This window comes from Emys orbicularis, chromosome 3 (assembly GCF_028017835.1).
Source record: "Emys orbicularis isolate rEmyOrb1 chromosome 3, rEmyOrb1.hap1, whole genome shotgun sequence".
Taxonomy (NCBI): Eukaryota; Metazoa; Chordata; order Testudines; family Emydidae; genus Emys; species Emys orbicularis.
The window spans coordinates 35,834,373-35,852,163 of record NC_088685.1 but is presented as its reverse complement, the minus strand read 5'-3'; the positions used below and the strand labels follow the sequence as shown (position 1 = coordinate 35,852,163).

The following is a 17,791-nucleotide window of genomic DNA, read 5'->3' as shown; positions in this document are numbered from 1 at the left end:
ACCAGCTGAAACCAGGAGTCGGGCATATTTCCCAAGCGCTGGTTTCGGAGCCTGGCGCAAACCTGTGCGGGGCAGGGGCCCAGAGTGGGGAGGGGGATGCACAGCAGGCAGCTGGAGCCAGGCAGGGAGTGGGAGTGGCCCGGTGTAAACGGGCTCGCCGCGGTCTCCACACACCCCTCGCCTGCTGCAGCCACCCGGGGCCAAGTTTCGCTTCTCCATAAAGGAAACCGAAACTGCCTCCTTCCCTTCCCCAGCCAGCAGCGCCTGTCACATGCTCCCCGCTATTAAATGGAGCCCGCGCCCCTGCCCGGCGCTCCAGAGCGCTGCAGCCCAGCACCGCGATGCACCTGGCTGAAATGCGCAGCTTGCCCCAGGCGCTGGCGATGCTATTCCGGGTCCTCCAGGCGCAGCTGAGCGCCTTGTGGCTCTGCCTAGCGCCCTTCTCCTGCCGGCTCCGGGGGGCGCTGCTGCCGGGGAGGAGCCCCCCGCTGCTGGAGGAGGGCGCTGGGGAGCCGGATGGCGCCGAGGTGCCCACGGTCCCCACCAGCGTCAACTATCACTTCACCCGCCAGTGCAACTACCGCTGCGGCTTCTGCTTCCACACGGCCAAGACCTCCTTCGTGCTGCCCCTCGAGGAGGCCAGGAGGGGGCTGGCCATGCTCAAGGAGGCGGGTGAGCCTGCCCCACCGCTGGTCCTGGGACCTCCGGGGTGAACTCCGCTGCTGGGACCAGGGCTGTAGGCTGAGGGCATCCGCCGCCGGCCTGGCTAGGTCATCCAATTAGTGCAGCAAATACTCTGACATGGTCCAAATTCTTATTGATTGCTATTATTATTATTATTATTATTAATGATTAGGATTATTTTAAATTTATTATCCAAATGTTGAATTTTATGGGGAGGGGAATTGATAAAATCCCCCCTTTTGATCAAAAATTTCCCGAATTCTCCCTCCCTCCGCACCTTTCTCTGCTAGCCCTGAATTAAAGCTGTGACCCAGACCTAAAGAAGCCCAGCAGAGTAGGTTCAGTTTCCAATTCTCTCCTTATTCAGTCATGTGCTGAAAAAGTATTGAAAGTACAGTATAGGGGGGACAAATTTGGAGCAGTGCTGCTGTGTGGCATCTTCATAAAATGTAGCCAAAATTTCTCCCCGGTAAAAAAAATAAACCTCCTTTGCCATTTCAGACGAATAGGTTTAGTTTTGGTTCAACTAGGAGGGAGCTCAAACTGTGCCTGAAAGTTACAATCTAGTTGCTGCCTTAAATGTGAAAAGATACAAAAACTGCAGTAGAGGCTGGTATCATCTAAAAGTGGGGAGGCAAATCTGACTTGTAAAGGTCTGATTTACAAGTAAAGAGGACTGATTATTATATTATTAGCCCACATTTTCAAAGCTTGAGTGCCTGAAGATAGCCTGCTAAATCCATAAATAAAGTATCTAAATGTGGATTTAGGAGTAGCTTTTCAGATACCCAGGTTTGAAAATATTGGCCTTATAATTTTAATGATTTGTAAATAATCTATACAATAATGTGCATGGTACTTTACATCCTGAATAGAGACGAGGGGTGAAATCTTGGCTCCATTGAAGTCAATGGGAATTTCATATGTTTATGAAAATCATAGCAAAACTTTAGCAGAAAAAGGGGTTTCCCCTCTTCATACATATTTGAAACAGTTTATTGAACTCAATGGGAGCTCTATGGACTGTGGTTCACCATTAGTATATCTGTGCAAATCATCTGCATTCTTCTGTGCATATGTTGTGAGAAAAAGTTCCCGAAACTTAAATTGATCCAATCTAAATAGTATTTCTCTTTTTTTGTCAAATACTAGGTATGGAAAAAATAAACTTTTCAGGAGGAGAGCCATTTCTGCAAGAGAGAGGAGAATTTGTGGGCAAATTGGTCCAGTTTTGCAAGCAGGAACTAAAACTGCCAAGTGTCAGCATTGTGAGCAATGGCAGCATGATTAGAGAACGATGGTTCAAGCGCTACGGTAAGAAAAAATGATGTATATGTTTAAAAAGATGCATGGGTTTCAGGAGTCTTCTCAATTCAACTTTATAGTAAGGTGTCTGACTGTGGATATTTTTGTTAATAATACATTTACAGTAAATGCAAACAAAACCAAATAGTCTTACGTGTACTTTTAAATCGGAGGTATTTAGACTGACTTTAAATACATTAGCCCCAGGTGTCCCATGTCTGTGTAGAAGAGGGGTGTGTCACCTTTGAGATGCTCTCCAGTCCTCTCATGACCATGTGGAATCCTCTTTGATAGGGTTCCTCATGATGGGTTTTGAGGGTGTACTTGAAGGTGGAAGGTGGCAGAGCTGGGCACTTAATGACTCTTTACTACAGACATTGAATATAATGTAATGTTTTGTCTATTTCAGGTGAATATCTAGACATTCTTGCAGTTTCCTGTGATAGTTTTGATGAGGAAGTCAATGTTTTAATTGGCCGTGGACAAGGAAACAAGAACCACATTGAGAATCTCCAAAGACTGAGAAAGTGGTGCCGAGATTATGCTGTGGCTTTTAAGTTAAATTCAGTAATTAATAGATTTAATGTTGACGAAGATATGAACGAACAGATTGAGGCACTAAATCCTGTCCGATGGAAGGTAAGCAAGAAATACAAGGCCACATGTTCTCTTCTCAGGGAAAGGGGAGAAGCAGGAAGGTAGGGTTGCCAGGCATCTGGTTTTTGACTGGAATGCCTGGTTGAAAAGGTACCCTGGCGGCTCCAGTCAGCACTGCTGACTGGGCCTATAAGAGTCTGGTCAGTGGCGCAGCAGGGCTAAAGCAGGCCTCCCATACTACAAACCCCTCGGCCCCAGCCTGGAGCCCCCTCCTGCAGCCCAAACCCTTCATCCCCAGCCCCACCCCAGAGCCCACACCCCCGCACCCAGAACCTCTCCCCCAGCCCCAAGCCTCCTCCCATACTATGAACCCCTTAGCCCCAGCCTGGAGCCCCCTCCTGCACACCAAACCCCTCATCCCTGGCCCCACCCCAGAGCCCGCACCCCCAACCGGAGCCCTCACCCCCTCCCATGCCCCAATCCCCTACCCAAGCCCAGAGTCCCCTCTCACACCCTGAACCCCTCATTTCTGTCCCCATCCCAGAACCCGGACCCCCAGCTCAAGCCCTCACTCACTCCTGCACCCCAAACCTCTGCCCCAGGCCAGTGAAAATGAGTGAGGGTGGGGAAGAGCAAGCGATGGGGGGAGGGGGGTTGGAGGGAGCGGGGTCGGGGCCTCAGAGAAGGGGTGGGGCCTCAGAGAAGGGCGGGACAAGGGTGTTTGGTTTTGTGCAATTAGAAAGTTGGCAACCCTCCAGGAAGGGGGCATGGTGGAGCAGAGCTCTGCTATGCCTGATCTTCCAATTGGGTGAGATAGAGCTGTGACTCTAATTGCTGATGGCACTTAGTATCAGGGATCTGTAACTGATTCCCAGACAGGCCACCTGCCTCACTGCATTTGAGTGACACTCAGATACTGTCGAGAATTTGCCCTTTTGTGTTATTTACAAGGAAATATTTTTTCACCATACAGAAGTCTGGTGATTTTGGGACATATAGGGAACGTCATGTTTTTTTATAGGAAAAAAAATTGAAAATGTCATATTACTTTGAAAAAAGGAAGAAGTCTGAATACACAATATTAATTATTATTAAGTATATTTTTCATTAGAAAAGTGTTAAATAGCTGTCCTCATTAGTTTAAAATCTTGTAAGGCTAGCATGCTTTTAAATGTGCAAAGACACATGGAAGAGTCTTTCTCAATTGTTAGAGCCTGATCCTCCACTCTATTACACTAGTTTGCAGGATTTTAATTCAATTGAAATAAATGTAATTGAACTGGAGTAAAACTGGTATAACAGAGTGGGGCATCAAGCAGTTTGATCTCTAGGAAAAAAACGATGAGAGAAATCTTGGCCCCACTGAAGTCAATGGCAAAACTCTTATTGACTTTAATGGGGCCAGGATTTCATCCTATTGGTGTCTCTCATTTACGCTGGTTTTACACTCCATGGTATGCTGGTGTCACTCCATTGACTTCACTGAAGATTCAGCCAGTTGAAACCACTGTGAAAAGAGAGACCCAGGCCCTCTCAGTCATGGTGGGGTTTATGTTTTGTTTTTTCCCATGGTAATTATGACAGATATACAACCTTCATCATATACTTTCTGTCTTTCAGGTATTCCAATGCCTGCTCATTGAAGGAGAGAATACAGGTGAAGATGCACTGAGAGAAGCAGAGAAATTTATTATCAGTGATGAAGATTTTGAACGATTCTTAGATCGCCATAGAGAGATCTCATGTTTAGTACCAGAATCTAATCAGAAGGTAAAATGAAGCTATCCTTTGATAATTCTTTATTATCAGAAACTAGAAAATAGCATGGTAGCTAATGCTTTGCTTTCTAATACTTTGCTTAGAAGTTAGACAATATAATTCCTTTAGCAGCTGGTTTTTTTTATATTTGGAGAATTTAAAAAAAATCTATTCTGTATGGTGTGAAAAGCACATAACACTGGGATACTTACAGTTATGGAGCCCAATTCCACCCCCATTGAAATCAGTGGGAATTTTGCAATTGATTTCTATGGTAGCTGGACCAGGCAATGTTGGTGGTACTAAGGTAGATGGGGGCATTAAAAATACCAACAGAGTAACAGTAATAGGTTAGGTTTTCTAAGCGAAAACCTGAATAGTGAATTTAAAACAAAACAAAACAAAAAAGAATCCAGAGGAATTTAGTGCCAGATCACAACATTTAAGGATGGTCACATTTTAATAGATAACAAGTTTTTTAAAATTCGGAACCCAGTTTTCAAATGTGGATGCCTCAATAGGCCACATCCTTCCTTTTGAATTTCATATAATCATTTAAACATGTAAAATGGGTATTCACTGTACATATCTAAGTGCTGATGTGAACATCCAAGTAAGTGATTGGATATATTTTAAAAGCACCTGATTCCATTTGAGCACCCATATTTCAATCTGATGCTTAAACCAAACAAAAAATGGTAGTCAAGCAACAATTTGTTCTTTCATAAAAAGCCACCTTCATGGTTCTCTATCTGCTACTCACTAAGAGCATGATCCAAAGTTCATCGAAGTGAATGGAAAGACTCCAACTGATTCCAAAGGACTTTGGATCAGGTCCTAAGGGAATGGATACTTATTATGCCTATACCTTACTTCTCCCCTAACTTTCACTAAAAACATAGATTTTAGTTTGTCTAGTAATTTATAGTTTTTTTCTATACTTTTACAGATGAGAGACTCATACCTCATTCTGGATGAATATGTAAGTTTTTGTTTGCTACTTAATGAGTTAATATTTGTCTATCAGTTAATATGGGCTATGCTATTATTCATGGTTTAGCAGGCTAAATTACAATTATTTCAGTTTAATGTTTACCCCTATACAGCACTTTCCACATGTTTCTGAAAGAATGGCCTGCTACATGTGGATGCAAGGAAATTGTATTCATCATCATAAACATTTAGACAACTCAGACACAGGATCTGATCCTGCAAATGGACCTGAGTGAGCAGCTTCACAAGTGCATAGGGGTCCACCTGCATGCAACCAATTGCAGGATCAAGATCTTAGTTTACACATCTGTTATATTTGATCCTCACTGTGAAGTTCAATTTGCAGAACTAATTTGTATGGGAATGTGTATTCTTTACCTATATGTAAACTAAGCAGGATATTTTCTAACTGTCTTTGTACCATCTTTTAGGAGAAAAAAAAGACCCTGGTCCTGCAAAGATTTACTCGTGCTTAACTTTACACTTGCGAGTAGTTTCATTGGCTTCAGTGGAATTATTACTCACATGCATAGAGCTAACCATGTGTCCGAGCCTTCGCAGGATTGGGGTTTAAGTTATTTAATTTTGTAGAAATACTCCACTTTTAGCCACTTTCTAATTTTCTTAATCTATGAATTTTCTAGATGCGTTTTCTGAACTGTAGAAATGGACGGAAAGAGCCTTCCAAATCTATCCTGGATGTAGGCGTAGAACATGCTATAAAATTCAGTGGATTTGATGAGAAGATGTTTCTGAATCGAGGAGGAAAATATGTGTGGAGTAAAGCAGATATGAAGCTAGAATGGTGACTCCAAGTATTTTTTTATTGCACATGTGCTTTGTAGTACTATAATAATAATTATTATTTTTGACATAAGTATTGTATGTTTGTTTCTTATTTTTATGCTTTATATATATGCCAAAGACCATTTTTAATTAAAAGTAGAGTAATGTTAATTGCAGAGAAAATAGTGTGTGTAACTTTAAATTTTAGCTTGCTTAAAACTAATCTTTTTGAAATTTAGATTGTTTTTATCTACAGTGTACTCAGGGATTGCTAAATAATGATTGGATTTAGATATAAGATGATCTCCCAAATCTAGTACTTACCTAGTCTCTTAAAATTCTTAAACTACACCTTCCACTATGGTAAAATATATTGTAAAAATATATGTAGTTCTAGGCATAAAGAGTATTGCATTAAATTAGAAAAAGTCATATAGGAAATAGTTTTAAAATAATAAATCAGTGACCCAGAAAAACAAAAACAACAAATGCAACATCATAATATATTTCTTTAATGACAAGTTAGACAGGTAGATTTCTTATCATGAAGCTTGTTCTGCCTAGTTCTTAAGAAATAATAAGTTACAATTCCAGGCTAGGTCACTAGGGGGCAAATCAGTAGTGCTTTGAAGACAATGCTGACATTTTCTTGAGTACGAACTGTTGAATCGGGCTAGTTACCATAATATATGACTGAGGCATAAGCTAAATTAAGTTAAATGGAAACCAGTGCCAAGTGAAACATCCAATTGTCATTTTGCAAGCATTTATTTGTGAAAGTGCATATTTCCTCCAGTATTTGTAAATGTGATGCAGGGTGCAATTTTCTCGTGTTCACTAGAGAACACTACTTTTGTTAGGGGAGAACATGAAATTTTTCCCCAAACATAATCATGTTTTTACCCTTGATGGCAAACATTATTTAACTGGAAACTGACAGTGTTTCCCATGGGAAACAATCTTTTGTTTTAATAAAAAGTATTCAAGGTGAAAACCAAGTATTTTGCTTTTTACGTGAATCCACTCAAATCTTACTTTTTAAATGATTTTTCCTCCACATCCTGCTCTCGTGGGGAGCTCTATTGAAGAGAGTGGACAGAATTCTGTAATGCCTGCCTTGTGTTAAAGAAATGCTAGAGTTATTTGCTGTATATTTTGCTAAGCCAGGAAGTCAGAAACCACAAAGTTCACATACCATATGTCTTCATTTAGAAGCCAGCTTGGCTTAGTAATCACCCTTATTTAGTAGCTGCACCAATAACATACAAGCTGTAAGTGAAACCAATAAAATTTAATAACAGCCACCTTTGATTTCAAGGGGTAGCATCAACTTGAAATATAGTAAACTCAAAAACACGAGTTAGAAGTAATTTCAGTTATTACACTTGTGCCTGAGCCGTCCCCCTCCCCCCCCCCCCGCCAATCGTGATGGTTTTACAGTTATGTTTTTCTACTTTTAAAAATGTTTTTTTCTCTTCCTAATTTTTTGTGTGAAAACAGAAAAATTTTTTCTGAAAAATTGTTTTCTGAAAATTTCTACAAACAGGCAACTCACTGAGGACCCGATCCTGCAGACACTTATGTGTGAGTAACTTTACTCATTCAGATAGTCCCATTGAATTTAGGCTTGGATCCTCAAAGATATTTTGGCTCCTAACTTCCATTGAAATCAGTGTATATACTTGTGTCCTTGAATATGATTTTTTCGTATGGCTAAAATCTTGGATCCAACATATATCCTCTGCAGCCAGGCTGTGAGCTGAGGAGTTGGAATTCTCTGTGATTGCTGGTCCAGCCCCAGCTTGAGGAATGGCTAGCGCTAGTATCTCCTTGTATCATTAAATCCATCAGCCTACTGCTAATCCAAAATGCCTGCTGCATAGCAGCATCCAGGGAGCCTCCTCAGGTATGAGCCACACACACAGAAGTATACAACCCCTATGCAGACTCTTTTAATCTTGCCACCCTTCCTGCCCCTCTGTCATTTGCACAAGAGAAATGCAACAGTTTTGCTACAGGAATAAAAAGAGTTAGAGAGCAGAAGCTAAAAGGTGAATAGAAAAGCAACTAAAAAAGTTCATACATTTAGAAACATTTGAAAAGAATGATAAAGAACCAAAATGTTCAGAGTGCTGTGAAGAGAGTTCTGATTTGTGTTCTTACTTTTCACATGGAATTCAGTCCTGTGGGATTTTCATCGTCTTTCAATAAAAAAACCCCAAACCCACTGTATGTGGTATTGCTTCAAAGGAGATGAAAATTGTCTGCACCAAGATGCATCACAATGAGAACTTGCTTTAGTTTTTAAGATACTTTGAAGGACAAACCTTAGCAGTGAATAGACACTTTATACATTTTACAATTTAAGGTGCTTCTGAATGAAAAAATCCTTGTCGTTTAAAGTTTTAGGTTTTTGACTGTAATAAAATGAAGGGTTTTTATCCATAGCTATAAGTTTTAGTATTAATCTAGACTGATGTGTGCTATTTTTACATAGATACAGTATATAGATGTGGTTCCTATTAGAACAAATTGTATATTTTAGGCCCTGATCATTTAGACACGCGCTTGACTTTAAATATGTGACTTTAGGTCTCAATCCTGGAAACATATATGTGCTTAACTTTACTAACATGAGTAGTCTCATGGTAGTTAAGAACATGCATATGTGTTTGCAGGATCAGGCATTAGCTTGCACAGTAATTTTTTAGCACTTTTATTGCTTTTCATATTAGGAAAAGTGACAGGTAGAAAGAACTCAATGCACTTGAAGTCAGTAAGAATTTTTTCTGAGGAAGTAATGTAGGATATGCCCTATCTGATGTGCTTAGCTTTCATTATAAACTGTAACTGTAATATTTTAGTGTGTTGCAGAAATATGATGTTGCATTTATTTATTATTACTACTGAATTTTTTTAAATGTTTTGTAAAAAGTTGATATTAATATATTGTGCATTGTAATAAAGTCTTTTAATTTTCTTAAATGTACCTATAGTTTATTTTTGTAACATATAACACAGAACCATATAATCTATCATATTCACAAGGAGTGTTCAATTTTGGAATCTAAGGTCCTAGTCCAGCAACAGACTCTGTAAGACTGCCTTGACCATACAGAGCTGATTGCAGGATCTGGGGCTAAATGTAGATTCTTTTCTTACTGCAGTGCATTTGTTATGTGGGGCTGGGACACCAAAGATTTGGGTTATATTCCCAGTTTTGCCACCCTGGGCAAGACATATCCTGTCTCTGTGTCTCAGTTTCCCCATCTATGAAATGGGGATAATGATACCAACCACCTTTGTAAGTCCTTTGAGATTTACTGACCAAAAGTGCCATGTAAGAGCTAGATATCAGTATTATATGGCTGAGTTGATCACTCCATGTTATATGAACACAATTATGTTACATTGTATTGTCAACCTGACAGGCTATGTGGGGAACACAACTAGCTACACGTATTTGAAAGGCACAAAGGGGTAGATCATCTCTTTGCCTATGCAGATAGAAGTGACAAAACCTGGTGGCTCCAAGGTGGGAGTAGTTGAAAGTGATACCTATACAGCAGTGGTTCCCAAACTGGGGTTTGTGAACCCTGGGGGTTCACAAAATGTTACAGGGGGTTCTTGGGGGAAAATTCCCTAATGGCAGACAGAGCTGTCCTTAGGGACCCCAGGCAGCACCGGGCCAGCAGCCTGGAGCCCCTGGACTTCTAAGAGCTAAGCAGATCAAAGCAAGCATATCTATCACACTCAGGAGATTTAAACTTCAAGACTCCTTATAAGAAATGGAAAGGGAGGTGGATATTTTTTGCTATTTTTAAAATTAAATAGGCAGCTAGTATTGTTTTAAAAATTATTATGAAGAACAAGTTTAAGCTTTGTTGTAACGTGCATTGTTTGCCTGGACTGCTCAAGATCTGAATGCTTGTGTAGGAGGAACTCTTTGAGTTGGCTTCTTAAATACCTTCATGCTGTTTCACATCTGATACTCCTTGATGAAACATAGGAGCCTTGTTGTATAACAGGCTTATTCAAAGTGATACAAGCTATGAAAGTGAGATCTTGGAAGAGTGTTGCCATTTTCATAATGTAATAAAAATACTGTAATGATAAATAATAATTAATAATAAATAGTGTGTAATAAGCATGTCATAAAAACAAATTTAAATAAAATAAATAAATAAATTTCATATTTCCAAGATCACTGCTTTTACAGTTTATACTCAGGTAAAGGAGAAAATCCATGGAAATATTCATTTTTAGGAGGGGGTTCGCGAGACTAGACATTTTAGTGAAAGGGGTTCACAGGTTGTTAAAATTTGGGAACCACTGCTATACAGCATCATCGACCCATCTTTGGGTTACAGTGTAAGCTCCTGGACTGGTGGTCCAAAAGATTGAGGCTTCATAGTTCTTTGGGTAGGCTTGTATGGCTGGCCTTACTATATTTTGCAATACTAACATTTTCCCTCCCAGTGGCAGGGATGTAGTCTAGTTGATTGAATGAAATATTTCCCATTTCTAATGTCTATGATTATCTGTTCCTGCCACTGTTCCTCTCTCGGCTTGTGGAGAGAGAGAGAGAGAGAGAGAGAGAGAGAAACTGGCTATTGTTTGATGTCCCTTCTAAAATAGGGTGACCAGATAGCAAATGTGAAAAATCCGGACGGGGGTGGGGGTAATAGGAGCCTATATAAGAAAAAGACCCAAAAATCGAGACTGTCCCTATAAAATTGGGACATCTGGTCACCCTATTCTAAAATCATCAAGGTTCCTCAATAAACTTTTCCTCCTGCTTCTCTAGCAGGCAAATCTAGTCCTTATCCTACATCTGTTTTTTCTAATTCTAATAGTCTCTGTTCAGCTGCTGAATGATTTGATGAACCAGGAAGAGAAAAAATGGTGCAGGAACCAAGCATTCAGATACGGGGTGCTGGCATAATTTTATAGAGGAGGTGCTGATGAGGGAAACCATGTATTTGGTGTTTGTTATTACTACTCCAAGCCAGCAGCACCCCTAGTTCCAGCACCACTGTTCAGAGACCCAGGGAATGGTAACGTAGGTCACTTTGAATTAGGGCAGTTTTAAAAGTGGGAGACAGGGTATGCCTCACCAGCCTTGCTGGCAAAAGGGAAACACGTCCCAAACTGCCTCCAAACGAACCCCGCAGCAGGGAGGCTGCCTCCACAGGAGAGAGACTTGGGGGGGAGGATGCATCTCGCTAGTTGTAGTGGGAGCGTGGGGTCTGCAGAGGGCGCCCACGTGCGCGTGCTGGAAACCTAGCGGCCGCTTCTAGGCAGCCAGTCAGCGGCTGCAAAACCACTGAAGCTTAATGGCGTCTTTGTGCTTAGATTAGCTGCTCCCCCACCCCCACCTGGAAAGCCCCGAGCGGCGCGGCTCACGGGGCAGGGGACTGGGCTCGGAGCAATGCCCGGCGCGCGGCCGCCGCCCTGCCCAGGCTGCTAAGCGTGAGGTGCATGGTCCATGCAAGCGGCCGCAGGAGCCGCGCAGGCTGCAGGAGGCGCCCGCTTTGGGGAGGCAGCCGGCGCAGGCACGGAGGCGACAGCAGCATCTCTTCTTCCCCGCCGAGGCTGCAGCGGCAGACGGGTAAGGGGGCGGCAGCATCCTGGGCATCCCGCTATCGCTCCAAAGGCGGGGAGGTGGCGTGAACGTGGCGGTGGTACTTAGGCCAGTGGCACCAGGTTCGGACCCAGCCGCGCGGGGTGTGTTACGGGGGTGAGGGGTGTCAGAGCTCTAGGGCCGCCCCAGGTGGGGTTGTAGATTAGGCCACTGTGTGGTGTCAGGGCCCAGCACCCAGAGGATACGTGGGGGATCTGGGTCTCTCCTGCCCTCTTTTGCTCCACACCCGCGGTGAATGAATGGCAGTGAGCCACGGCGTCTTCGGGCTATTTCGTGCCCCAGCAGCAATCGCGCAGGAGAGAGGCAAGAGTGCACTGTGTGTGTGTGTGACTTCACCACTGCAGCCTCCTGTCCCAGCAGCACTGGCGCCCACCCTTCTTGTGACTGAGCTGAATTGCTGCTACTGCCTGCGGTCCTGTTTGTCCAGCCCCCTACCCCGCCCCCTGCATCTCTTGCCCTAGAAGCAGGCAGGTGTGGGGCGGAGGCTGGGGTTTGCACAAGCCCAGCAGCAGGAGGAAGATGCAGCCGGGCGGGCGCTGCCGCCTCTGTCACTTTGCTATCCCGATTCCACTCGGCTTGTTAGCGAGGAAGCAGCAGCGAGACAATCTCTCAGGCTAATCCTTTCGAGCGACAGATTTTCTGCAGGAAAAAAAGGCAAGAGCTGCCGACCCTTGGCCCGGCCTGGAGTTGTGAAGTGTGGTGGTGGAGGAGGGGTGGCTGTCGGGAGGGTGGGGGGGCTAGGGGCTTTTTTTTTTTGATGTGGGTAGGGGGCTGGGTGGTGAAACCTCCACCCCTCTGATCCCTTTGTGTTGTGTCCAGCTTTCTGTTATACAGGGAGGAGGTTTTCTTTTGCTTCCCCCAGCCTTCTCCACCTGTGTCTAGTGCAGGTGGGTTGTGATCATCTGAACAATTTGCCTTTGTGCTGCAAAGTGGGGGTGCAGGTTTCTTGTAGGGAGCTGGTGCCGAGGCTTAACAACCCCAGAATGGGCAGAGAGCCTCAAATTATGGTGGAAAGAAGAAACAGAGTTCCTGTGTGTCTGTGTGGCCACCTCCTCAAGGGAACAAAAAACTGGCAGAGGGCTCCATGCACACTCCAGTCCTGGCTCTCTAATCCAAGCCATGACAGCCCCACTCACTGTGAACTCGGCTGCTGCTATTCTTGGTGTCCATGTTTTAAACAAAGCCTTATGAAAGGGCTAGCAGGAAACCCATCCTGTGTCACCAGGGCAGTTAGTGATTGCATTAGGGAGAGCTGGTTGTAGGTTGAGTGGGGGAGGGAAGAAATGAGGCTGCCTAGTGGATTGTGCCGGGCTCCTCTGCGCCCCTTTTGTCCGTGGCTGTTCAACTATGCTTTCTTTCTGTCCTGGACGGTACCAAGGGCACCGTTAGTTAATGTTGTAGGTCACCATAGGGTGTTTCAAATCCACTTACATAAAGGGCTCTATTTTAGTCTACACACCCTGGATACAAGTATGAGCTCCTGTCACTGGTTTGGGGTCTTTTTTTTTTTTTTTATGAGTAATTAAAAATAAATGTTTCTCCTTTTGTACAACAAGTCTCAAAGAACTATGAAGGGGTTTTGACTTTTCTTTGCTAGAAATGGTATTATTTCAGTTTAAAGAACCTCTGGCAACGGCTGCTCAGTTCTAGAGGCATTACCAAACTATAACAGCTATTATGAAAGATATACCGTAATAAACGAGGAAAAATTGCTACAGATGGTATAGCTCACAGAGGCTATTTACAGGAACTGTAATTAAAAAAACCCTGATCATACTCCGTACTTATTAACACTCGTATATCTTCTGTGATATGATGCTTAGAGAGGAACTAAACCATTTCAGAACAATTCTGTATCTTGAAGTAAGGAGAGCCACCTATTACTGAATAGTGATTGGAACAAGTCTCTTATGGAGAATGAATAAGCATGAATCCTCCTGAGATATGGACAGCAGTCTCTTTTTAGCCAACATTTTAGGGGGGAAAAGGTTTGGCTGTTTTGGGGTTATAAAAGTGGAAAAAAGCGGTTTCTGAATTTTTTCCCCCCACTGGTACAAAAGTGATACTGTCATTGATCTTATCAACACAGGAATAAGAAGTAACCAGATCGTAACTAGCCTGATTTTTCTGAAAGGCTTAGCACCCTCAAATTCCTTTGAAAAAGGCTGGCACTATATCACTACATGTAGTACTTGCCTATGGATCATTGAATTGAGGAGAGACGATGAGGGATGAAAACAGACATTAAACATTTTAATTTCCACCATATCCCTAGATGATCAGTCACTTCCTTTTGTGAAACAAATTGTTTGAGCTTTACAATGATAATTTATGAATGATGGACTTATTTTTGGTTTGTTTACATGGTGAAATGATTTGTTTGTAAGAGTTATGGCTTCATTTGATGGCAGGAGAGAGATCCCTTGATCATTACCTGTTAGGTTCACTCCCTCTGGGGCACCTGGCATTGGCCACTGTTGGCAGATGGACCTTTGGTCTGACCCAGTATGGCGATTCTTATGTTCCCAGACTGGCTAGTAGTAGTGCTTTGGAGATGAGATAAAGAAAGGGACAAATCTTTCTTTCTTTTGAGGACAATGAGTTTTGCTACTGATTTCAATGGAAAAAAAATTAGGCCAGAAGTGTATGTCTGGTTCATGCTTTATTTCCCCCTTAGTGTCACCAATGTCCTGGAAGTAATCTTTCTTACATATGTATCTTTGTATTCTATTATGCCAACGTTAATGTGTAATTTGACATATTCACTGATCTAAACTACAGGTCACGATGAATATATTTACAGTAACAAAACATACCACGTGTGTACATGTGTGTGTCTCTCTTTTATTTATATATATAAATATATATATATATATAAATAAAAGTGTGTATATATACACACACACACACACACACACACACTGCCAGATTGTACATTAGTTGTAGACACTGCCACAATAAGTGTGAGGCCGATAAACTTTGATTTGAAGCTAATAAAAGATGTTTTCATTGTGTTCGGACAGTTTGGTAGTAGATGATCTTTTCCCCACACCAACGCTGGTAGTTATTGGGGTAGATTGTCTCCATGTTTTGTATTGTTAGGTACCCATAGACTTTTGGGTATGAGGCACCCTATTAATACTGTTAATTATGTCCACTTTTAAGCTTAAAATATACAAAACATATATTGTAAGGGAGCCATTTGGAGAATTACAACTACCTAGTTGGCTTTTATTACTACTTTTTCTAAAATCTTTTCCTGTATCAGATTCTGTGGTTATAAGAAGTGTTCATAATGTAATACAAGATTTGACATCCATCCCCCCAACTAAACTCTCAGCCTTGTACTGTTGACTTAAGCGTCAGTTTTGGCTGCACAAAACATATGTTGGTAAGAATGGTGCTCGTGTACTTGGCGTTATCTAGAAAAGGCCCACAGACCTTTCTTGGCCTGGGAGAGGCCTTCTCCTTTGGACTTCTCAGTGCTGATCCATTGCAAAAACTAACCCCGATCCTACAAATGGATCCCCACAAGCAGACCCTTCCGCCCTCATGGATCTGATTGCAAATTTAGGGCCTAAGTGTGTTCCATAAGCTATTAAATTTCTTACCATCATGCAAATTAGGCTGCAGTATTAATAGTATGTGTGTGGTTTCTTGACCACATTGTTTTCAGTTTCCTTTTATAACTCTCAAACTGCACAAACCAGTTATAACCTAGCACAATGCTTACTCAGTTTCAGTGGTTTAATAATTCTGTATACTACTTGGCCTATTGTCAATTGCTGTTTTTATAAACAGGCTGTGTCTCTAACTAGCTGTGCAGAAGTGAGTCAGTGGTGTGGTGTTCATCTCCCTGAGAGCTGGTGAGATCCTTTCTGAAGGAGGACAGACTAGATGATCATAACGGTCCCTTAAACATCCTTAAAAACTATGACCTTGGTACAGCTTTTGGATACATGGTAGCCACGCTGCATTCACATTGCACCAGTAATGGGAGAGGTTCCCTGCTTCTGGAAGCCATTTACATGAATTCATGTTAGCTATGCCACAACCCTTCAACGTACACTGTCTGTGAATGCTGGAGCAGTCAGAGAATTCTTGCAGAACGCAGACTTTCAGCTAGCCCCTTTAAGTGTTTGCAGATAGTGAACTTTCTAATCACACCAGAGTTGCCTGAGGGGCCATGTTTTAAAGATCTGCTGGGAAATCAGGAAGGAAAAGAGAGAGGTAGTGAGAAAAATAAAATAATGTGTAGCCATAAAGAGAGGAAGGCATCCGAGGACCAGGTTGGTCCTGGGCTCTAGAGAGGCAGCAGCAATTGCCGCATCCCTTCTATGACATCACTTCTATATTGTTACTAGAAAATGAGATCCATGATATGTGAGGGATAGTCACTTGCTGGGAGTCTTATTCATTGAGCTCTTTAGTTATGCTGTCCTGTGGGCACCACCGCAGCAGTTAAATGTGACCATCTCCTATGGTATCCAATAGAAACATGTACTAAATACTCCATCATAAGTTACTAAATAGCTATTTCCTCCCCTCCAGTTTTCTACGTACCACATAAAGGAACTTCCCTCCAGTAGTCCCCTCCCCAAGTGCCAGGGAGAAAAGATGGGGCCTTGCAGTGTGTCTGGAAGATGATCACATCTGAACTCTGGTAGACCAAGGGGGAAGCAAGTGCAGGTCTCTCTCTTCTGTACTGAGGGGAGCTCCAGTTTGAGTGCCTCCCCTGACCACAGTGCTCTGGCTGTACTGCACATGGAGAGAAACAGACTCTTAGGCTACTAGGTCCCAAACCACTTCAGTCTTTAAAGGTTAAATCAACACGTTGAGTTCCTATGGAAACTTGCTGGCAGCCAATTCACAGCTGAAGCACTGGGGTTACGTGCTGCCAGCACAAAACTCCACTCGGAAAATTAGCCAATGCATTCAGTAACAGCTTCAGTTCCTGTGGTTTCAAAAAGTAACCCCTGGTAGAGTACATCACACACAGTCCTCTGATCTTGAAGTGATAAGGGCATGGATAACGTATAGCAAGGTCCGTGTCCTGTACCCCGTGAAGACTGTCACCATCTGATCTAGGTGGAGCTCAGCTCTCAGATTTCATCCACGCCTCTGTCTCTATCAGACACTAAGTAATTGGTTGAGTTAGAGACAAAAAAACAGTGTGTTGTCTGTATGCTGAAGACTGCCTAATCTGTCTCTTCCCTAAACCCCTGATGGCCTTAAATACTCATTGAGCAGGAGAGGTACGTGAGGATGAATTAAGCAGGGGAGCATGTAGCCTGGCACAAATCCACTGTGTGTCCACCAGTAGCTGTCACAACATTAGGATGCTGCCACTCATGATTTCTGCCTTTGCTGTTTACCAGACACTGTCATCCATGCTGCAGATGCCAGTTGGCAGTGAGGAGCAGTAGAGAGAATACCATGGGAATCTCCGTCATCCCCAGTTACTAGTCTTGTAGCCCACTTTTACTGGCCCTCTGTCGGCTCCCTTCCTACTAGATGCGCTGTGGACATTGGTGGAGTTAGCAGCACACCCCTGTAAGCAATTCCATCCTGCCCAGTAGCGCCTTCCCTAATGGCACTCCACATCATCCTGAGTAAGGAGTTGTGTGGCATTATCCTTCTCAACAGATTACCCTGGAAATGTGTTGTCTCCAGATACAAGCGATGCAGATGAAATCAGTATTATTGGACAACCTGCACCACATCCTCTGGGTGCCCCTGATTCCAGACTGTCAATACAACCCAATCAAACAGTGCAAACAGATGTTATTTCTCTATGGCAGTCTGCTGTCCTTTGAGACTAGCAGAAGTGCCAAAGATGTCCTGATGAAGCTATCTATGCTAGTGCTGATGTTAGGGATATCGTCTTGAGTCTTGCCTGGTGTCTAAATGTAGCTTTTTGGCAGACCAAATTCTCCATCCTCCCTGAGTGTAACTACTTCCCAACACCACATACGTATGACTGGTGAAGACAGTTAATCAATTTTTTATGTGCGGCTGCTGCTT

General features: G+C 42.8%; 1 protein-coding gene across 1 annotated transcript; it reads left to right on the top strand.

The window, feature by feature from the left end:
* Positions 1-322: 322 nt before the first annotated feature.
* RSAD2 (radical S-adenosyl methionine domain containing 2) lies at positions 323-9,105 on the top strand. The gene is made up of 6 exons (XM_065400293.1): positions 323-672; positions 1,837-1,998; positions 2,399-2,628; positions 4,207-4,356; positions 5,294-5,326; positions 5,982-9,105. The coding sequence occupies exons 1-6, from the start codon at positions 342-344 to the stop codon at positions 6,144-6,146; spliced, it is 1,071 nt and encodes a 356-aa protein (XP_065256365.1). The 5' UTR covers positions 323-341; the 3' UTR covers positions 6,147-9,105.
* Positions 9,106-17,791: the final 8,686 nt, after the last annotated feature.